Here is a 23,029-nt window from a genome sequence, read left to right as displayed (position 1 = left end):
GGAAACTATCTATTTCTGTTTTAAATTTATTTAATGATGTAGCTTCCACAGCTCCCTGGGGCAGCAAATTCCACAGACCTACCACCCTCTGAGTGAAGAAGTTTCTCCTCATCTCAGTTTTGAAAGAGCAGCCCCTTATTCTAAGATTATGCCCCCTAGTTCTAGTTTCACCCATCATTGGGAACATCCTCACCGCATCCACCCGATCAAGCCCCTTCACAATCTTATATGTTTCAGTAAGATCGCCTCTCATTCTTCTGAACTCCAATGAGTAGAGTCCCAATCTACTCAACCTCTCCTCATATGTCAACCCCCTCATCCCCGGGACTAACCGAGTGAACCTTCTTTGTACTGCCTCGAGAGCAAGTATGTCTTTTCTTAAGTATGGACACCAAAACTGTATGCAGTATTCCAGGTGTGGTCTCACCAATACCTTGTACAACTGCAGCAATACCTCCCTGTTTTTATATTCCATCCCCCTAGCAATAAAAGCCAACATTCCATTGGCCTTCTTGATCACCTGCTGCACCTGCATACTAACTTTTTGTGTTTCGTGCACCAGGACCCCCAGATCCCTTTGTACCGCAGTACTTTCCAGTTTCTTGCCATTAAGGTAATAACTTTCTCTATGATTTTTCCTGCCAAAGTGCATAACCTCACACTTTCCAGTATTATATTCCATCTGCCAAATCTCTGCCCACTTACTTAGCCTGTCTATGTCCCTTTGCAGGTTTTTTATGTCCTCCTCACTCACTACTTTCCCTCCCATGAACTGAATGCAGTCCTCCAGATGGGGTCTAACTAGAGCTCTGTACACTGTAATATAACATCCGCAGTTTGTTCAGCTCAATCCTACCTTCACGCGACGGTGTATTTTTCTTTTAACTCCCGAAGGTTATTTATGGCAGACCCCCCGAAACCCTCTCGTGGACCCCTAGGGGGCTGCGGACACCGGTTGAGAATCCCTGGTTTATTAGTTATGAAAATATTAGAGATCGGTGGGGGGGAGGATAAAGGCTGTTTGAGTGACAATCAAGCTGAGAACTGGGACCGGCGGACGTGCCGGGAACGGTTGGCGAGGGAGTCGGGGGTTTTGGGGGAAAAGAGGGGGAGGGGAGGGTAGGTGATTGGGGCTCATGTGGAGGGAAAGAGGGAGCGGGGTGGGCGTGGGGACCTGCATTTTCTGCGGTGCCGGTTAGTGGGAGCAGCGCAGAGAGAATTTTTAGGCGGAAAAAATCCGCGTGTTCTGTTACGGGGGATCCGTGGAATTTTTTGAACACAGGAGGGGGGCCTCAGAAGCAAAAAGGTTGAGAACCCCAGTGATAAATGAAAGTAAGGGCCTGGGCTTGGCGGCAGCAGCCGCTGTCATCTCACAGACGTTCGGGAGGGGGTGGACAGAGGTCCGTGTTGGGGCCGGAGCCGCAAGTTTGCTCAGCTCGATCCCACCTTTACATGACGGTGTATTTTTTTTTTTTTTAACTCCCGGAGATTATTTATGGCGGGCCCCCTGAAACCCTCTCGTGGACCCCTGGGGGTGCGGACCCCCGGTTGAGAACCCCTGCATTAGCTTTCTGTGATTTCTGTACTTGGGCCCCGAAATCTCTCTGCTCGCCCACAGTTCCCAGCTTCTCGCCATTTAGAAAATACTCTGATCGATCTTTCTTAGATCCAAAATGGATGGCCTCACACTTTCCCACATTGAACTCCTTCTGCCTCAGTTTTACCCACTCACTTAATCTATCAATGCCCCTTTGCAACTTTCTGCTCCCATCTATACTATTTACTGTGCCCCCTAACTTAGTGTCGTCAGCAAAGTAGCATTTTTGCCATTAATCCCTTAGAATGGCTTCTGGAAGTCTTTATAGATAACATCCATAGTCACTCCCTTATCTACCTTATTAATGACCACCTCAAAAATTTCAACTAGATTAGTCAGACATGACTTACCCTAAAGCCTGATCTCTGACCAGCTCATCTGACGATGCTAAATTTACAACTTTATTTTACAATTTTCAAAGTAGTTCCTAATTTTTCCTTTTGATGAACTCCAATTGTTTGCTATCCCCAACATGGATGCCTGATACGGAGCCCTTTCTACTGTTTTCAACATAGCCCTATCCTCTCTTCAAAATGATTACCACACCTCTCCCGCCAATCAACCCAAAACTATGTGATTTACTTTTTCCCACAGATCTGAATGTCTCATTTACTCGGTCAGTCGTAGCCCAGAGGATCAATGTGGGTTCAGAGGGAATAAATCTGTTAATTTTTTATTATTACTCTACATCTATATTTCAGAAGGGTATTGGATATATACTTGAAAAGGAAACATTTGCAGGGCTATGGGGAAAAGGCAGGGGAGTGGGACTAATTGGAGAGCTCTTTCAAAGAGCCAGCACAGGCACGATGTAGGAATGGCCTCCTTCTGTGCTGTCTCTCTAATCCTGACTTGAGGAAAGTAAAATACTGCAGAGGCTGGCAATTTGAACCGCCAATGGTGGAGCGATTAAAATCGGGGATGCGCAAGAGGCCTTAATAGGAGGAACGCAGAGATCGCGGAGGGTTGTAGGGCTGGAGGAGGTTACAGAAAGGCCACAGTGGTGAGGCCATGGAGGGATTTAAAAACAAGGATGAGAATTTTAAAATCGAGGCATTGCTGGACTGGGAGCCAATGTAGGTCACAAGAAGTAAAAGGAAACCACTTGGGTGTAACATGAAAAAACATACTTTAACATCAGAGAATGATTGGAATATAAAATCTGTCGGTTTACAGTGAATATAGGTGCTTGTCTATCACTGACAAATCCTTGAACGCACATCAACAAGACAAGAATCAGACAAACCAGGGTTAGTATTTTGCAATGCTTTGATAGTATTTATTGTTTACTCACAAGAACATATGGTAACATTCAGGGGAAAATCAAATAAAGGATGAAATATTTCAGTGAACAGGTGTGGCAGAAACTAGGTAAAATCGAGGCCAACCCAGGTAATATTAGCAGAAAACCCCATTTACCACAATAGGCATTTAAAGTGAATTGGCTGTAATCAGTCTATTAAGGAAGATCATTTATGTCAAGACAGGGCATCACTTGGAGAAGATACAGCTTTACTTCGAGAGATAGTGAAGTAAGTTAGAAGGTTCACAGCTTAGGCAGCTTTAGCGAATCCCATTCTATTATTCCCTCTATCGTAAATAGAATAGAACTCTCTCAGGAAGACGTCACCCAAGATCCAGAATGGTCCATCTCGGGTAGGCGGATACAGGTAGGTTGACTGAATCGCAGCAAAACAAAAGCCATTACTCTGCAAAATGTGAGATAATGACACTCCGTTAGATTCATGAGCATAAATCCTCAAAGTTTCAGCACAAGTTTAATTACTTCATCTATTAGACTAAAAACCTGCGGAAATACTTTCAGTTTACACTTTTCTAGCCTCATAATAGGGCCGACAACAGAAAGATTACTTTTTAAGAGTTAAGAGCTGGGGGAAAAATTCAGCTGATTCGCAAAGCAACTAGCGCCCGGGCACAGCACCACTAACGCCTTCCGTGAAATTCAGCGGGAGGTTAGCGTTCAGTGATAACCATTAGCACGCCGTGATGCTGCACCTCCTGCGATGACGTCATCACTGTGCGCAGCGCCCCGCTCGCAACCCAGCCATGATCTTCGGTAGTGCCTTATTGCCGGAGGCTATATCCGACAGAGTCGGGGGGGGGCCTACCTGCGGCCGGGGCTGCGCAAATTAAAGGGGAGGTGCCGGGCAGCCATTTTTGTTGCTGGCCACCTGCCAGCACCTGCCCCCGTTGCTGTCTCCGGCCTCCTGTGAAGCCCCCCCACCATGGGGTGTCGGCTGCGCTCCGTGAGCCCGGCACTTCTCAAGTACCAGGCATAAGATTTTTAAAGGTTTTCTGCGGGCGGAGGGTGTGCAGAAAGCGGACCTCTCCCCCCTGCCCCCGCAGAGGCCCTTCTCCCGGTCAGGCAGAGGATCTGTCAAGAGGATTTTTGACAGATCGGAAGTGCCGGTTTTAAGCGCATGCACTTCGCACACCTGAAACCGGTACTTTCGCGGCCCCTACGGGTGTGTACGCAGCTCGTGCACTCCCGTAGGGATCGGAAAATATGGGCCATTAATAGGTTAAAGAGATTAATGTTAATGTCCACATTTATGGATTTTTTATTTACTTTATTTTATATGGCGGTCAGGTATCTCTGACAGTCAGGTTTTTGACTCCCATTGGAATAGCTCAAGTTGAGTCTCCATATCTTCAGCCATTTGAAAATGGGAATTTGAGAATTCCTCCACCAGTATGTAGAATGTGTGAGGTGACAGTGAACTCCACTGGAGGAAGGGGAGGGCAGGGAAGGGAAGGGGAAAATATCTCCCAGTGGATCTATATTCTGCCCCACACAATTGGCCTCCTGTTAAATGATAATAGCTTCATTAAAAGTGGTCATAGAGAAATTTATAACACAACCCCTCACTGAAAGGTGACATTATGAAGAGAGAGCGAATGGAAGTTAGATTATAAAACCGACATCCTGTTTTGCCCTCCCCTCAAATAATAACATTTTCCTTGTGCACTGTGTGCAACAAAAATCATAAAACATCTTCTTTATAAAGGGTTTGTGATTTTATTGCAACTAGCGCACAAAGGAAATCTTTGCCTAATATTTCTAAGGTTTCACAGTTAACAAAACAGACAGATTCTCCAGTCAATGTTGCAGCTATTCTGACTAAACTGAGTCACGTTGCGCATTGGTTTTAAAAAAAAAGACAGTATCTGTCGTACACACCTGTCTGATGTAGGCCGAGGCTGGAATAGTGAGTTTAGCGTCGTTGATGATAAAGGTCAATGAAGGCATGCTTGCAATAGAGTCACAGTTGACAACGTACTATTGAATAAAGAAGAAAACATTCAGTAGATCTGCATGTGTAGCTCGAACGGAAGACGCACAGCAAGGAATTGTTGGAGACGTTACTAATTCCACAGATAACCTATTTCACACAGCTTGATTTCCACTGGAGGAGAGAACCACAAGAAGAGATTGAATCGAGGCTTTTATAATCAAGGCCTTTGGTAGAGTGAATTGGACAAGAGAATTTCCTCCAGCTCGGGAGTCAAAGACAACGGGTCATCAATTTAAAATTCTTACTAAGAGAGTTAGGAGAGGGATTAGGGGAAATTTCTTTACTCAGGGAGTTGTTATAACTTGGAGTGCTTTGCCACAGAGGCGAGGGCCTTACTCTGTATTTTGTTATATTGAATTAAACAATCACACAAATCACTGAAAGTAGCGACACACATTAGCAAGGCCATAAAAAAAGGCAAACCAAGCACTCGGGTTTATTTCTTGAGGGATTGAATGTAAAAGTAGAGAAGTTATGCTAAACTTGTATTGAACCTTGGTTAGACCACACTTGGAGTACTGCGTACAGTTCTGGTCACCATATTACAAAAAGGATATAGAGGCACTGGAGAGGGTGTAAAAAAGATTTACAAGGATGATACCAGAAATGTGAGGGTATACATATCAGGAAAGGATGAACAGGCTGGGTCTCTTTTCTCTTGAAAAGAGAAGGCTGAGGGGTGACCTAATAGAGGGCTTTAAAATGATGAAAGGTTTAGATAGAGTGGATACAGAGAGAGTGTTTCCACTTGTGGGGAAGAGCAAAACTAGAGGCCATCAATATAAGATAGTCACCAAGAAATCAAATAGGGAATTCAGAAGGAACTTCTTTACCCAGAGAGTGGTGAGAATGTGGAACTCACTACCACAGGGAGTGGTTGAAGTGAATAGTATAGATGCATTTAAGGGGAGGCTAGATAAGCATATGAGGGAGAAGGGAATAGAGGGTTATGCTGATAGGTTTAGATGAGGGAAGACTGGAGGCGGCTCGAGTGGAGCATAAATGCTGGCATGGACTGGTTGGGCCGAATGGCCTGTTTCTGTGCCGTATATCCTATGTAATCCTATGTAAACTCTCTTCTAAAATGTCCCAGTATCACAGGGCCCTATGAAGGCTAAAATGGCTTTGTAAAGCCAAATGTTGTTCAATGTTTTCTTTGATAAGGACCACGTGCAATCACACAGCACAATACTAGTAACATGTTCTGATGAAATTCCTTTGTTTTAAGAAAGATGTCGATCCATTTATTTTAAATGTGTTGACACGTTTGTTGCGCATATCACACGACGCGGCTTCAGGACATCATTTTGTGCCTTAGGAGCAGCCGTGTCAGAGACCTGGGAAAGAGGTCCCTTTCCTGCCCTTTGGCTGTGGGACAGTGTTTGGCATCGAGGGACTCAAACAAGTATTATAGTCCAGGATAAAGACATATTCAAAATTGATATTGGGTCCAACCAGCATTTGTAGTCAGTGGCTATCTGCAAAATGATGATCATGTGTAAATCATGGTATAAAGGGCATGATTTGAAATTCTGCCATCTTTTAAGATAATTGGCAAAAGAACCAGGGGGATGACAAGAATTGATTTTTACACAGCAAGTTGTTATGATCTGGAATGCACTGCCTGAAAGGGTGGTGGATCCAGATTCAATAGAAACTTTCCAAAGGGAATTGGATAAATACTTGAAAAGGAGAAACATTTGCAGGGCTATGGGGAAGGAGCAGTGGAGTGGGACTAATTGGATAGTTCTTTCAAAGAGCCGGCACAGACACAACGGGTCAAATGGCCTCCTTTTGTGCTGTATGATTCTATGATTGATCATGGCAGTTTACCAAACATTGAACATTTCGTCTCACTGTACAAGAGCAATTGGTATGGGAAACAGAATTCTAGGAACTATAAGCAGATCTATAGAGTTGAAGTCCAAAGAGTTTCTACTGATACTATAAACCTTTGGTGAACCTACACTTCAATGTATTGTCTCGTTTTGGTAACTGTACAGAAAGACACAAAAGGTATTGCAAAGGGTTTGAAGGTGGACAAAGAGAGTGATACCAGCCCTTCAATCAAAATCCGATGAGGAGAAGGTGGTAAGTGAACTAATTCCGCTTTCACTTAGAAAAGGATTACGAGAAACAAGATCCAATCTTTTAAAATCATGAAGCGGTGACATGAAGCAATTGGTGCTCAACCAAGAGAGAGACACTCGGCAATCTAAAGCCAGGAACCATGGACTTTAATTACACAAATCAACTAGCACAGCAAATGAGAACTCAAATGAAGCAATCAAAGAAGAAATGGACAGATCTGTGCTTCAACAGGGAGCAGAGAGAAACATTCTTGGTAACAAGGCAGAAGGGAAATCAAATTAATCTTCATAAAGGTTTTCCTCAATCCAAGCTTTTTCTGCTCATTGTATGGGGTGATAATATAATTTTGAAGCCTTTATTTTGCACAAAACCAGCAAAATGTGGCTGTCTAGTGCTGGGACAGCGACATTTTATTTTTGCACCAAACACTCCCTTGTCATAGGCAGTAGAAGTTAAATGCCTCTACACTGCCCCAACAATGTCTATCAAGCGCAGTCTGAAAAGAGCAGGCATTACTGTACTGGTAGGACAATTTCATTTTCCACACCAGCTATCCTTGTGACCCCTCCAAATAAGAGTACAAATTTTGTGCGAATTAGCTAAGACTTAAATCCATTAATGATTCGATGGAGACAATTAAATTAATTTTACTTAGGATTCTTACAGAAATCAGATAGAGGAGACGGTCATCCACCACGATCAGTTGTATCAAACCCAAGTCCCAGAGCTGAAGGGACGGTCTTGTCAACGTAGTTCCACTTTAGTGACCAATAACTGTCACTAAAGCCTTACTGCTGGTACAGTCACAGAATCTGTATCAGTTAGCACTTGTTACAAAAACTTACCGCACCATACTCATCCTGGCTTGCGCCAATGTACTGCATCAGTTCTCCGAGCTCCTGATCTGGTACAGTGAGGTACGAAGTCCCAGTGTCAACCATAGCTTGACATCCTCGGGTACAGAAGGTAGGGTTGTCATTGAGAAACACACTGAAAGACAGAATTACATTGATAGTTATTTATCTTTTTGTTAAATAGTAATTTAGAACCATAATAGCAGTTTCCCAACATTTTTTTTGCTTATGGTTATATCTATTTTTAATTTCCCTACTTTTTCACCTCTTAATTAAGAAGTTCTGGTTTTTACAAACATTTTAGATTTCTGAGTTTAGCATTTTGTCTTCATCTTTCACTTTCAGTATTCTCTACTCATGACCAATTTTCCCTCTAACTTCTTCCCCCTGTGCGGGCCCTTTAAATTTGCGTATCTCTTCCAGCAGCAGCATCTGGTGAGCGGCCTGCGTGGGACCTTACGATTGGCGCGCGGTGATGTGGCCAGTCACCTTAGGAGGAACATTGCTCATGACTCTCATGTTTTTTAAACCTTCCTCCCTTTTAAATTATTCTTTAATTTTTGTTCTGTTAATGTCTGTCTATGTTTTTCTCCTTTTGCTCATTCTAACAAGTGTCTCTTCTAACTTGCTGGAATCTCATTGAGGTCATTACCCACTGTTGCCTGGCAGTATTTTTCACTCTATGGGATAGATGCAGGCAGCAATCAGATCAGATCTGAGGCACTGCCACCTACACAGCAGGATATGTCCGAGACCACACTCAACATAAAGGGGGAGAAATTCAGTATCACCCCATTTGGGGCGCCTTTATCAGCCGTGCGCAAAGTTTAGCGCCTGGCGCTAATTATCACCTCCGACGGCAAACGTGGCTTTTATCGCCCCTGGAGGTGAATGGAGCGCTAAATCAGGCGCTTCACACCTGCCTTAAGGCACAGAGGCCGAGCAGCGAGGCGCTACCTCAGAGCGCTGGCGAAGCAAGGAAGGGCAAATCAAAATAAACCTGCAAAGTGGTGCTCAGTACCCAAAATCGCTTCACACAGCGTTGAATCTCTCCAGAAGTCTCTCTCGCTCTCAGAATGCGTGGTGCAAAAATGTCACCAACAAAAAAAGGCAGGAAGCGGTCACTTTTAAATAGCGCTCCCCCAGTCCCTTTCTGACAGCAAAACGCTCCCCTCAACCTGTTGTTGCTAGCGGCAGGCGGTAAGGCAGGGGGCGCCACTCAATATCCGGTCCCGGGCGCTACCAGGGCGTTGCGCACTCGACTGACGTCATGATCTGCCGGCGCAGGAGATCGTGGCGGTAGTGTTTAGCGCCGCCGCAAAATGTCTAGTTAATTTTGCGAGCGGCGCAAATATCGCCGCGCCCGGGCGCTAGTTGCTTTGCGCCCCATTAGCGCCCTCTTAACAACTGAATTTTTCCCCCAAGATGTTAAAGACCATCGATGCCAGTACCATATCCAATATATACCAACAATTCTGGAATTTATCTGATAATAATATACTGAGTGAAATAGAAATGGTTAATCTTGATCACCATTTCAAGTTACCTCCTATTTACAGCACAGAAACAGGTCATTCTGCCCAACAGGTCTACGATGGTGTTTATGCTCCACACAAGCCTCCTCCCACCCTTCTTCACCTAACCGCATCCACATATCCTTCTATACCTTTCTCCCTCATGTGTTTATCTAGTTTCCCCTTAAATGCATCTATGCGAGTCGCCTCAACTACTCCTTGTGGTATTGCGTTCCACATTCTAACCAATTTCTGTGTAAAGAAGTTTTCTTGAATTCCCTATTGGATGTATTAGTGACAAGCTTATATTTATGGCCCCTAGTTCTGGTTTCTCCGCAAGTGAAAACATCTTCTCTATGTCTACCCTATCAAACACTTTCACAATCTTAAAGACTTCTATAAGGTCATCCCTCAGTCTTCTCTTTTCTAGAGAAAAGAGCCCCAGCCCGTTCAATCTTTCCTGATAGGTATAACCTCTCAGTTTGGTATCATCCTAGTAAATCTTTTTTGCACCTTCTCCAGTTAAAACATGACTGCAGCACAAGAGGACACAGGTAGAAACTGATAAAAGGTACAATGTCACAAGGCAGTTCTTCACACTAAAAGTGATTCATACCTCAAATGTTCTTCCAGACAGGATAATGGTGGCAAAAATCTCTGGAGTCATATAAACAGCAATTAGACACTGTGAGGTAGTGATGAAAAGTTTCTGTTGAAGGTGAACTGGACGGGCCAAATGGCCTCCTGCCTCTGCACATCTCTTTTTAAGCAAGATTGAAAGTATCTATGCACAGAGCTTCAAGTTTGTATTGTGTATGTCACTAGGATTTGTGTTTTGTAGACTTTTACTTTTTTTACTCATTCATGGGATGTGGGCGTTGCTGGCAAGGCCAGCATTTATTGCCCATCCCTAATTGCCCTCAAGAAGGTGGTGGTGAGCCGCCTTCTTGAATACAACTGAGCGGCTTGCTAGGCTATTTCAGAGGGCAGTTAAGAGTCAACCACATTGCTGTGGGTCCGGCGTCACATATAGGCCAGACCGGGTAAGGACGGCAGATTTCCTTCCCTATAAGACAATAATGAACCAGATGGGTTTTTACGACAATCTGGTAGTTTCATGGTCAGCATTACTGATAATAATTGTTTTATTCCAGATTTATTTTAATTGAATTTAAATTCCCCAGCTGCCATGGTGGGATTTGAACTCATGTCTGCTCTAATTCATTGTATTTATATAACTTAGTCCTCAAGGTGATCTGTGGCCAGTACCAGCCCGCTGGGTAAGCAATCACTCATTATCCATTTTACTGTTCTTCCTTTCTTACTTACCCTTGCATGTAGATAAGCCAGTACATTTCCTGAAGAACAGGGACCCAGGTAATTTCACCAGTATACAGCTTATTGTCAATTCCTCCAAATGTCACTTCACCACCGTCTTGACTATTTGGAACCCTGGAATGAAGAAATATATTCAGCTTTACTAATGTTTCAATTAGTCCTTCAGCAATTTGACATAATTTGTCCTCATCTAGCTTCAAGTTACTGACAGAAACATGAGTCCCACTAACTCCTCCACCCACTGGGATAGTCCTGTAACTGGTTTAGGCAAAATATATTGCCTTAGATTCTGCATCACAGTTAGCATCAAGCAATCTATGACCAACAGTATTTAACTATAAAAGGTTCATCATTATTTTGAATTATAGTATAGGCTCATATTACTCGCACATGACACTGCTCCATACAAACATGAACTATGGCTTAGTAACTCCAGATTATATACTGGTCTTGTACAAAAATGTACTGTAGTGATGTCCCGCTTTCAACACCTGGCTCAGCTTCAGTTGTGGCTCAGTGGGTAGCACTCTCACCACTGAGTCAGAAGGCTGGGGGTTCAAGTCCCACTCCAGAAAATGATGCACAAAATCTAGGCTGTTACTCCAGTGTAATACTGAGGGAGCGCTGCACTGTCGGAGGTGCTGTCTTTCGGATGAGACATTACACCAAGGCCCCGTCTGCTCTCGCAGGTGGGTATAAACGATCCCATGGCACTATTTTGAAGAAGAGCTTGGGAGTTCTACTGGTGGCCTGGCCAATATTTATCCCTCAACCAACATCATTAAAAAAACAGATTATCTCGTCATTATCACATTGCTGATTGTGGGACTTTGCTGTGCACAAATTGGTTGCCATGTTTCCTGCATTACAATAGTGACTACACTTAATATGTAGTTTTACTCAGTTTCTCCGTCTCCGCCGCATCTGCTCTGACGATGCCACCTTCCACACCAGTGCTTCCGACATGTCTTCCTTTTTCCTCAACCGAGGATTCCCCTCTACTGTGGTTGACACGGCCCTCGACCGTGTCCGTTCTATCTCCTCCACTTCTGTCCTCACCCCTGCCCCTCCCTCCCGGAACCACGATAGGGTTCCCCTTGTCTTCACCTTTCACCCCACCAGCCTCCACATTCAACAGATCATCCTCCGCCATTTCCGCCACCTCCAGCGTGATCCCACCACCAAACGCATCTTCCCCTCCCCTCCCCTTTCAGCATTCCGTAGGGACCACTCCCTCCGAGACACCCTAGTCCACTCCTCTATCACCCCCAGCACCCCTTCCCCTTCGCCCGGCACCTTCCCATGCAAGTGCAGGAGATGCAACACCTGCCCTTATACCTCCCCCCTTCCCACTGCCCAGGGCCCCAAACACCCCTTCCAGGTAAAACAGCGATTTACTTGTACTTCTTGCAATCTAGTATACTGTATCCGCTGCTCACGATGTGGTCTCCTCTACATTGGGGAGACCAAACGCAGATTGGGTGACTGTTTTGTGGAACACCTCTGTTCAGTCCGTAAGGGTGACCCCGAGCTTCCGGTCACCTGTCACTTTAATTCACTGCCCCATTCCCACTCAGACCTCACCGTACTCGGGCTCTTGCATTGTTCCACGGAAACCCAGCGTCAGCTCGAGGAACAGCACCTCATCTTCCGATTAGGCACTTTACAGCCTTCCGGACTCAATATCGAGTTCAACAATTTCAGATCATAACCTCGGCCCCTATTACATTTTTATATATATATTTTATCCACTCCTTTGTTTTGTGCCCTTCCCCTTTTTTTCTCTCCCACATGGCAGCTGTCTCATTCTGACAGCGCATTTCACACCTAATCTAGAGCCGTCTTTTGTCTCTTTACTAGTCCTATCACCATCTCGTCTGGTTTTGAATACCTCTTAATGTCTCTTCACTTCTGTTTTATTCTTTCATCCCCATTTCCCAGCCTCCAAACTGGCCTTTTAATCTGTTTCATTTCCTGTGTTTTTTCAGTCCTGACGAAGGGTTTTGACCTGAAACGTTGAATCTATTTCTCTCTCCACGGATGTTGCCTGGCCTGCTGAGTTTTTCCAGCATTTTCTGTTGTTATTTCTTAATATGTAGTTAATTGGCTGTAAAGTGCTTTGGAATATCCTGAGGACATGGAAGTCTTTCTTTAATCACCTATTTGAGCACCAGACTATAGGATTCCCATGGTTTCTTATGAAACTTCTCTCTCTGCTTTGAACAAATCCCATCAGTTAAATACTGGCAGCCGTTTGGCTCATTTCAATATTTCAGTATGATCCCATACTCTTACCTGCCCAGATATATAGAAAACAGATGCTCTGACACCAGATTGTCGCTCATCATGCTATCAAACACTGTTGTGGCGCCCCCTGCTGAAAGTGATGGGTATGCAAGACCGAGGATTCCGTCAAACTTTGAATAATAAAAGGCCGACCCAGGTTCACTCTCACTGAGGCCAAACTCCTGCTTTGGAATAGATATGCCTGCAACCTTGGGTGGGGAGACAAAAAGAGAACCAGAAAATATTACACTAAGTTTAGAAACAAGACAACATTGAGCTGACAGACGATTCCAATGCCTTGGCCATTGATTGATTAATCCTAACCCAACAACTGTGCTCCGAATACAGATTCTTTCAAAATCAGCAGAAGGCTTCTATTCCTTTAGGTCATTTTGTTCAAATACCAGACTGGGCACAATCCCACCTCAGACTGAGGGAGCTGCCACCAAACTCCTCCTGTGCCATAGTAACGCTACTCTACAACCCACCAACTGGAGCAAGACAGAGGAGGCAGTTCTATGTCGCTGTTTGCCCTTTTTTTAGGGCAGTGCCTCACCTTCCTTCAAGCTCCTCTCTGGTTTTGTTTGGGAAGATGGAGCGTGTGGGGAATCTCAGGCCTCAATCTGAGTCCCACAAGTGACATTGTAATTGCTCACAAGGCTGGCGACAGAAACAAAGTGTTCTTAGTACAGGTTTCACTTGAGCTCGTGCCTTTTGGAAATCAAGTACGCTAACATTACACTTTGAGTTTACTGCAACAATATATAGAGATTAATGAATATTACAAATGAGTTATTATAAAGGTAGCGATCAGTTCAACTGATGACATCATAAACCTTTGAAGAAAAATGCAAGCAGCACGAGATGAGATTCTGGCTTTAAAGTCATTCCCTGGTACCTGCAATTGTTGATAATATGTAGGCTACTCCTCTAATTCAAAATCGCTGAATTAAAATTATCTGATAATCTGATTTTTATTAATAAATTATCACTTTGCCGTGTTATTTCCATTGCTTGATTAAAATTCATGGATCAATTATTAAACTTTTTTTTCATTCATTCACGTGATGTGGGCATTGCTCGTAAGGCGAGCATTTATTGCCCATCCCTAATTGCCCTCGAGAAGGTGGTGGTCAGCTGCCTTTTTGACAACTGAGTGGCTTGCTGGGCCATTGCAGAGGGCAGTTAAGAGTCAGCCACATTGCTGTGGGTCTGAAAGTCACATACAGGCCAGACCAGGTAAGGACGGCAGATTTCCTTCCCTAAAGGGCATTAGTGAACCAGATGGGTTTTTACAACAACCCGATAGTTTCATGGTCACCATTACTGATACTAGCTTTTTATTCCAAATTTATTTAACTGAATTTAAATCCCCACGTTGCCATGGTGGGATTTAGAACTCATGTCTCTGGGTCATCAGTACAGGCATTTGGATTACTAGTCCAGTAACATAATGCTAATGTTCCCATTAATAAATGACTGAACTGCCAGGAGTAGACTGTATCCTGCTTCAGTTTTATGTGGGCTTTTTACAGTTTTGGTCAGGCAATGGCCAGCCATGCAGGTCAGTAATACCGTGCATCGCTGGCGTGTGTTGACTAACCCAAACACGAGAAAATGACTGTCATATCATCATTGTAAGAAACAGTGCGCAGTTAATATCTAGGAACCAATCTGCAATGGCTGAGGCTTTCTGTCTCACACCCACCAATACTTTGGCAGATCCAGGCTGGGTGTGAAGCAGAAAGCAACTTGGGGACGCCTTCCGCTGTGTCCCTGACTCCCTGCCAATTCCCGCTGGGGATCTGGTCGAGGGAAAGTGTGCCCGTCCACATGTGGGCCGGCACATGTTAAATACCCATGGGTTTGTGCTCTTTGAACGCTGGGCACAGGTGCCTGGGGTCCAGCATTAAGAAATCAGCAGAGACGGCCCGAGGGCCCAAATTGAAAAGCGAGGAATTACTTATTATCTGTTTCGTCAAAGGCTGGAGAAAGGTATTTGATCATTCGATGATCAAAAAAATTGGAGAAATAGTCATTTCACGGTAGGCCTGGCCCAGTACGTCTCTGCCCCCATTGTGGTATAACCCCCTGGCAAACCTCATATGCCCTGGTATAACCCCACCTTCTGCATGTAAACGACCCTGGGGTTACAGGAGCAGGAGTAGGCCATTCGGTTGGAAGTACAGCTGGAATCAGCAGGGCACCTGTAGGATTGTGGAGGTCCCGCCCTGCCAATCAATGAGGCGTGGAAAGCCTTTAGCTGTGACTCAGTTGGTAGCATTCTCACCTCTGAGTCAGAATGTTGTGGGTTCAAGTCTTACTCCAGGGATTTGAGCACAAATTCTAGGCTGACACTTTTGTGCAGTACTGAGGGAGTGCTGCACTGTCGGAGGTGCCGTCTTTCAGATGAGGCATTAAAGCTGAGGCCCCATCTGCCCTCTCAGGTGGACGTAAACTATCCCATGGCACTATTTCGAAGAAGAGCAGGGCCAATATTTATCCCGCAACTAACATCATTAAAAACAGATTACCTGGTCATTATCTCATTGCTGTTTATGGGACCTTGCTGAGCTCAAATTGGTTGCCACGTCTCCTACATTAAAACTGTGACTATATTTCAAAAATACTTCATTGGCTGTAAAGCGCTTTGGGAGGTCCTGAGGCCACAGAAGACATTATATAAATGCAAGGTCAATGACTGGTACCTTTTTGGTCATTACCATATAATACTTACATTCACTGTATCGTATCCAAAATAGCCACTCAAACTACCAGAGCCGTAAGCTATGCTGAAGCTTTGTTTTTTTGTGGTGAATGTTGAGGATTTAGTTGGATTGTATCTGGTGTGATCCACTGAAAAGAGAGGAATAAATCATGATCTCTTCCTGAAAGGCTGTGGGGAGTTAGTTGACCATACAATGACAAAATAAACTGGGGAAACAATCACTTGCGTGAGTTATACTTACTACATGTTGGGCTGTTACAGTAGATGGATGGGAGCCAAAGGTTGGATGAACCAGTGTCGAACAGAACTGTGAAACTCTGGGGTGGGGTACCAACAGTAATGGGTCCATAGTAGAAGTTCTGGTGCAAGTTTGAAAACGGAAATTAGAATTGATAATTTTTACACTGGGTAACTGTGTCATTAATCAAAAAGGCTAATGGAATGCTGGCCTTTATATCTAGAGGACTAGAATACAAGGGGGTAGAAGTTATGCTGCAGCTATACAAAGCCCTGGTTAGACCACACCTGGAGTACTGTGAGCAGTTCTGGGCACCACACCTTAGGAAGGATATATTGGTCTTGGAGAGAGTGCAGCGTAGGTTTACCAGAATGATACCCAGACTCCAAGGGTTAAGTTACGAGGAGAGATTACACAAACTAGGGTGGTATTCCCTAGAATTTAGAAATTTAAGGGGTGATCTGATCGAAGTTTTCAAGATATTAAGGGGAACAGATAGGGTAGAGTGAGGGAAACTATTTCCGCTGGTTGGGGATTCTAGGACTAGGAGGCATTGTGTAAAAATTAGAACCAGACCTTTCAGGAGTGAAATTAGGAAATATTTCTTCACACAAAGGGTGGAAGAAGTTTCGAACTCTCTTCCGCAAATGACAATTGATGCTAGATCAATTGTTAATTTTAAATCGGAGATTGATAACTTTCTGTTAACCACAGGTATTAAGGGATATGGGCCAAAGGCGGGTAGATGGAGTTAGATCGCAGATCAGCCATGATCTCATTGAATGGCGGAACAGGCTCGAGGGGCTGAACGGCCTCCTCCTATTCCTATCAGTAGAGGAGCCCAAAATGTCACAATTTATTTTAGTGATGAGTCATTAAAAGTAGAAGAGCTCCACTAGTGTTTAAAGGGAGAATAACTCGGAAATGAAAGCTTGAGGAAAGGTTCAGTGATTGGCTTAAATAAAAACAGAAAATGCTGGAAATACTCAGCAGGTCAGGCAGCATCTGTGGAGAGAGAAACAGAGTTAACATTTCAGGTCGATAACCCTTCGTCAGAACTGGAAAGAGTTAGAGATGGAACAGGTTTTTAAGCAAGTGCAGAAGCAAGAAAAGGGGGGCGGGGAGCTTACGTTGAGCTTCATTGAAACAGTGTAAGAGACTCAGGACAGAGAGGTCAGAGTGGGAGTAGAGCGGATAATTAAAGTGACAGGCCACCGCAAGCTTGGGGGTCACGCTTGCAGACTGAACGGAGGTGTTCCGCAATGTGGTCACCCAATCTGCGTTTGGTCTCCCCAATGTAGAGGAGACCGCATCGTGAGCAGCAAATGCAGTATACTAAATTGAAAGAAATACAAGTCAATCGCTGTTTCACCTGGAAGGAGTGTTTGGGGCCCTGGACGTTGGGAAGGGCGGAGGTAAAAGGGCAGGTGTTGTATCTCCTGCGCTTGCACGGGAAGGTGCCATGGGAACAGGAGGGGGTGTTGGGGGTGATTGAGGAGTGGACCAGGGTGTTGCGGAGGGAACGGTTATTAGCTTGTTGCGTTGGGGCATTCCCATGCTCTTCTCCTTAGTAAGTTGGCAGCTACCGAAGGAATTACTCTGAAAACCCAATAGTGAACTGAGAAATGAAAGTGCTGGCAGAGTTTACAATCACCAGCCTGTCTGCTCATTGTACCTGCTGATATGTGAACTGGAAACTCAAACCCAAAGCAGCAGCCCGTTAACCCGGCCTCACTTGACTACATTGAGTTGGTTTCCCTTTTTACTTACATCGATGTAATTCAGGAGCGGCTCATTTGCATCCTCCGACTGGTATCCGGGGAAGAGATGGCGGTACTTCAAGGCGGGATCACACTTGTGAGTTTCTAAGAACTGTTTCAGCTCCCCGCGCTCCTTCAGGATCTCGCGCACAGATTTGCATCTGTGCAAAGGCACTCTGAGATGATAAAAACCCATTATCAGCGATCAAATAATTGTGAGCGGAGCAAGCTTTGTTTAAAAATGGAAATCATGAACCGTACTGTCATTCCAAGATTCAACAAGGGTTCAAATCAAAACAGTTCAGGTCCCCACGAGAACTGAGTGGGGAAATGAGGACCTTTCTCAAACTATTAATCTTGATTTATTTCTGGATTTCATGCATAGTGACTTGTTTAGAATCAAAGCGCATTCCTGCAGACTTTATACAAGCTTGTGCTGATCCCCCCAAAAAATCTGTGAATAATGACCTTTTGTCAAACCTTATGATGGACTCTATGGGGGAAAAATTGGGTTGCTTTGCGCCTCCCCAAGGGGGCGCTAACAGGGCACATAGCACCGAGTGCCTGCGCGCGGCACCACTAACGCCTCCCACGAAATTCAGCGGAAGGTTAACGGCGGCGGTAGCTGGTAGCACCCCGCAGTGCTGCGCATCCGGTGATGACATCATCGTCATGCGCAGCACCCCGCTCGTGCCCCGCTCGCTAACTTGGCTCGCGCCCCCTGACCTACCACCGGGCGTTATGCCCGACAGCGTCAGGGTGGTGTTTCAGTGGCCGCGGTGGCACAAATTAAAGGGCGGGCGCCCGTTTTTCTTGAGCCTCCTGCCAGCACCAGCCTCCTTTCGCCTCGTCCTGCAGGGTGCCGGCCGCGATCAGTCATCCCGGTACTCCTCTTGAGTGCCGGGCTCTTCTGCCGGCACCCCGCTCCCCGGTGATCCAGCATGGCCCCAGTGCACGCTGTGCTAGGCCCCTCCCCTTTAATCAGGGGAGGGAGGCCTGTAACACCGCGGCGCTACGTGCCGACGCATGCGGCGCTGTTGCACGTAACGCCGCGAAAATTGAATGGGAGTGCCCCAAGAGGGAGGGGGAGCGCTTCCAGTAGCGCCCCGCCTCCTGTTTGGGGCACTTCGATTCAATTTGCGGTGTTGGGGCGATAATTTTTTTTGGGCGCTAAAAGCAGCGCCCCGGCGAAGTTAGTGCCCCAAAGGGGGCGTGACCCAATTTTTCCTCCGTGGTACACATTTAATCTCTTGGAAGGAAGTTTGAAAAATTTATCCCAGAATTTCTGTCCCTCCCCACAGTGTACCACGATCCAGCCCAGAAGGGTACCTTGACACAGATGGCAATGCCTTAGTCCCAGTAGTACAGGAACCATGGTGTTCCATTAATTATTGCTCATCTCTCCCCAAAGTTATCCCTACAGCCTTCAGTCTCCCTCTTAATTAGATGCTCATCCAACTCTTTTGTTTGAATTATTTAAGTGACACAGTCTGGCTTACTTGGTAGCACTCTGATGAGTCAATCAGAAGGCTGTGGGATCATGAGCCAACACTTTAGTACAGTGCTGAGGGAGTGCTGCATTTCTCAGAGGTGCCTTTTTTGGACGAGACGTTAAATTAAGGACCTGCCTGTGTGTTTAGGCAGATCTTCAAGCTGTAATGGGCAGATGACAGGGTTGGTATTCTGGACAGGTGAGATCAAATCGGACGAGGAGCCTTCTTCATCCAAACTGATCTAAGCAACTGTGGGAAATAATTTCCTTCTTGCCTTAAACTTGTTAATTTTATACTCGCATCCTCTAGTTCTACATTGTCATTCATTTTGGCAAGTATGGCAATAATCAACCTTTTTGTCCATCCACTTCTAATACGTGTGACTGCAAATGAAGCTCAGCTATCAGGCAGAATTAACTAGCGCCTCTTTTCCCTTTAAACAAGCATCCCTATTAACAGAATATTCACCAACTAGCATATAATCTGGTGAAAATTTCAAGTGGTACAAAGTTATTCAATTGTTTAATGACTTACTTGTAGAAACACTCAGAGAGCTGGATACAGACCAGGGCAAAGATTAACCACTTCATTCTGTTCCTTGGTGTGGTGTCCCGGAATGCTGGTGCCAACAGAGGTCCACACAATTCCTTGAATTGTGCTGGAGATTGGAGCAGTCTGGGTGCCTTTATACTTGCGAGTAAACAGGCGATTTGTTTTTCAACTTCACTAATGAAGGTCATTTTATCTCAAACTATATTATTCCATTGTTCTTTTTTTAATACAAACAAAGTAACCTTAAAATACTTCAACCTTCGTCAACCTTGAACAAAATTTCATGGTCAGGAGACTCGCATCTGAAAACAAGCCAACAACGAACCATTCTGATAATAATTGGATTGTTGCAGTAAAATATGTTTTAATTCTATAATTAGGAGGGAAACTGAGCTATTCCACTCAGTAAGTAACTGTGCATGTATTTATATTGTTCACAAAAAGAAAAACTTGCATTTATATAGCGCCATTCACAACCTCAGGACATCCCAAAGCGCTTTACAGCCAATGAAGTACTTCATGAAGTATCGTCACTGTTGTAATGTAGGGAAAGCTGCAGCCAATTTGTGCACAGCAAGCTCCCACAAACGGCAATGAAATATATGACCAGATAATCTGTTTTAGTGATGTTAGTTGAGGGATAAATATTGGCCAGATCACTGGGGAGAACTCCCCTGCTCTTCTTCAAATAGTGCCGTGGGATCTTTTACATTCACCTGAGAGGGCAGACGGGGCCTCAAATTTAACATTTCTTCCAAAAGGCGACACCGCTGACAGTGCAGCACTCCCTCAGTACTGCACTGGAGTGTCAGCCTAGATTTTTGTGCTCAAGTCTCTGGAGTGGGACTTGAACCCACTTGAATTCAGGCGAGGGTACTACCCACTGAACCATGGCTGGCACCTCACAAATCATTATTCCTAAAAATTAAATTACCTTCTGTTTACAATTATTTAATAAAACTCCAATTATTTTTAAAAATGTACTTATATAGTTATGCAGCCATGCATAAAACAATAAAACCATAAATGTTTACAGCACTGGAGGAGGCCATTCAGCACATTGTGTCTGTATCAGCTCTTTGGTACAGTAATCCAAAACTAATCACACTGCCCCACTCTCTCGCCATTGCCCTGTATAATCCTCTGTTTCAAATATTTATCCACTTTTCTCTTCAAAGTTGAAATGGTGTCTGCCTCAACCATTCTCTGTGGTAAAGCACTCCAAGCTCCAACAACCCACTGCGTAAAGAAAATTCGCCAAACCTCTCTACTCATTCCCTCAGAGATAATTTTAAATTGATGACCCCCTTGTCACTCACTCCCCTATTAAATCTTTTCTTGGCCATCTCTGCTCTAGTCTAAATTAGCCCGGTATCTCAAGCCTCTCCTCATAACTATAGCTCCCCTCTCTGGCACCATCTGGGTGAATCTACACTGTGTGCTCTTTATGGCTTTTATGTGGTCTATAGTTGGGTGCTCGAAACTCCACACAGTACTCTAACTGGAGCCTAACAAATATTTTGTGTGAATTCATGACTAATTCTGTACTCTTATTTATAAAGCCCTAAATTCTGTTGGCCTGTTTTATGGGTTTAACTACCTAAACCTGCACTTTGAGGGAATTATGCATTTGAGTCCCATGGTGTTTCTGTTCATCCACACCTTTTGGTGTCTTTCCATTGAGTGCATATCCCCGTCCTTGCTTTTTCTGCCAAAGTGCACCATCTCACACTTAGCCACATCTGACACCTGTCTGCCTGTTCCACTAACCTGTCTACGTCTTCTTGAAGTCTTTCACAGACCTCTGTGCTGTTTGCCTATCCCCTTCCTTTTGTGTCACCAAATTTCGACATGGCTGACCACCACCAAGAATGTGTATTCCAGGAACCCTTTAGTTTGCCAAATTCGATAAAGTATTGCCTGCAGCTCCTCAAGCTCAGAAACGTTGAGCTTCAACACAAGCAGTTGGATATGCTTGTTGCACGAGTTCAATGCAATTGCACAATGCATCCAGTACCTCCTACATCGCACAGGTTCCACACATTACAAGCTTCCACTGTCCCCTCGTATTAAACAAAATTGGCTGCTCTTAAGAATGAAACCAAACAGTAAGGGTGACCCTGAGCTTCCGGTCGCCTGTCACTTTAATTCTCCACTCCACTCGAACTCTGACCTCTCTGTCCTCGGCCTCTTACACTGTTCCAATGAAGCTCAACGTAAGCTCGCGGAACAGCACCTCATCTTTTGATTAGGCACTTTACAGCCTTCTGGACTCAAGATCGAGTTCAACAATTTCAGACCATAACCTCTGCCCCTATCTTTTTTTTCATTATTTTTCTCTCTCTCTCACATGGCAGCTGTTGATGATTCTGCCATTGCCATTTACACTTCATCTAAAGCCATCTTTTGTTTCTTAACGTGTCGCATTAACATCTCCTTTTGCCTTGCACCATCATCCCTTTTGTCTCTTAATCTCTCCTGCCTTTCACCCTATCACAGACCTTCCCTTTTGTTCTTTCCTCCCCTCCTCCCTCTCCCTGCCCCTACACTTGCTTAAAAACCTGTTCCATCTCCAACTTTTTCCAGTTCTGACGAAGGGTCATCGACCCGAAACGTTAACTCTGTTTCTCTCTCCACAGATGCTGCCTGACCTGCTGAGTATTTCCAGCATTTTCTGTTTTTATTTCAGATTTCCAGCATCCGCAGTGTTTTGCTTTTGTATTAGTGTCATTTAGTGGTTGAACCCCTGAAGTATTTATTTCACTGCAGAAGTGAAAATTTCAATACGTCATGCATCATTTACTCCCGCTGAGGTTAAATTCCACTGTCCCTTGGCCTTTCACATGCCCCTGGCCTTGTGCAGGTCAAGAGTCAGAGTTCCACAGTTTGTGTGTTTGTCTTTCAGATGAGACGTTAAACTGAGGCCCCGCCTGCTCTCTCAGGTGGACGTAAAAGATCGCAGGGCACTATTTTGAAGAAGAGCAGGGGAGTTCTCCCTGGTGTCCTGGGGCCAATATTTATCCCTCAATCAACATCACTAAAAAACAGATTATCTGGTCATTATCACATTGCTGTTTGTGGGAGCTTGCTGTGTGCAAATTGGCTGCCGTGTTTCCTACATTACAACAGTGACTACACTTCAAAAGTACTTAATTGACTGTAAAGCATGTTGGGATGTTCCGAGATCGTGAAAGGCGCTATATAAATGCAAGTTTTTCTTTCTGTATTTTCAGAACTTTGCTGCCACAATTTACATTACTA

The 23,029-nt window shown here is 44.6% G+C and overlaps 1 protein-coding gene across 1 annotated transcript; it reads right to left on the bottom strand.

The window, feature by feature from the left end:
* Positions 1-2,848: 2,848 nt before the first annotated feature.
* Positions 2,849-19,882, bottom strand: LOC147105104 (gastricsin-like). Its single transcript, XM_086011183.1, has 9 exons — positions 19,751-19,882; positions 17,734-17,899; positions 15,967-16,084; positions 15,735-15,853; positions 13,007-13,206; positions 10,703-10,825; positions 7,851-7,995; positions 4,800-4,898; positions 2,849-3,306 (listed from the first exon to the last, which is right to left on the bottom strand). The coding sequence occupies exons 1-9, from the start codon at positions 19,804-19,806 to the stop codon at positions 3,151-3,153; spliced, it is 1,182 nt and encodes a 393-aa protein (XP_085867309.1). The 5' UTR covers positions 19,807-19,882; the 3' UTR covers positions 2,849-3,150.
* Positions 19,883-23,029: the final 3,147 nt, after the last annotated feature.

This window comes from Somniosus microcephalus, chromosome 18 (genome assembly GCF_052327205.1).
Source record: "Somniosus microcephalus isolate GS21.2 chromosome 18, FLI_Smic_1.0, whole genome shotgun sequence".
Taxonomy (NCBI): Eukaryota; Metazoa; Chordata; class Chondrichthyes; order Squaliformes; family Somniosidae; genus Somniosus; species Somniosus microcephalus.
The sequence above is the reverse complement of the archived record's forward strand: the minus strand, read 5'-3'. Positions and strand labels throughout refer to the sequence as shown.

Excerpts from the sequence above, each read along its gene's own strand:
- LOC147105104 (XM_086011183.1), bottom strand. The coding sequence starts at position 19,806 with ATGAAGTGGTTAATCTTTGCCCTGGTCTGTATCCAGCTCTCTGAGTGT. Across the intron at positions 13,207-15,734 it reads TTGGATACGATACAGTGAAT|GTTGCAGGCATATCTATTCC; the intron begins GTAAGTATTATA and ends TCCCCACCCAAG. Across the intron at positions 4,899-7,850 it reads GCCAGGATGAGTATGGTGCG|TACGTTGTCAACTGTGACTC; the intron begins GTAAGTTTTTGT and ends TTTATTCAATAG.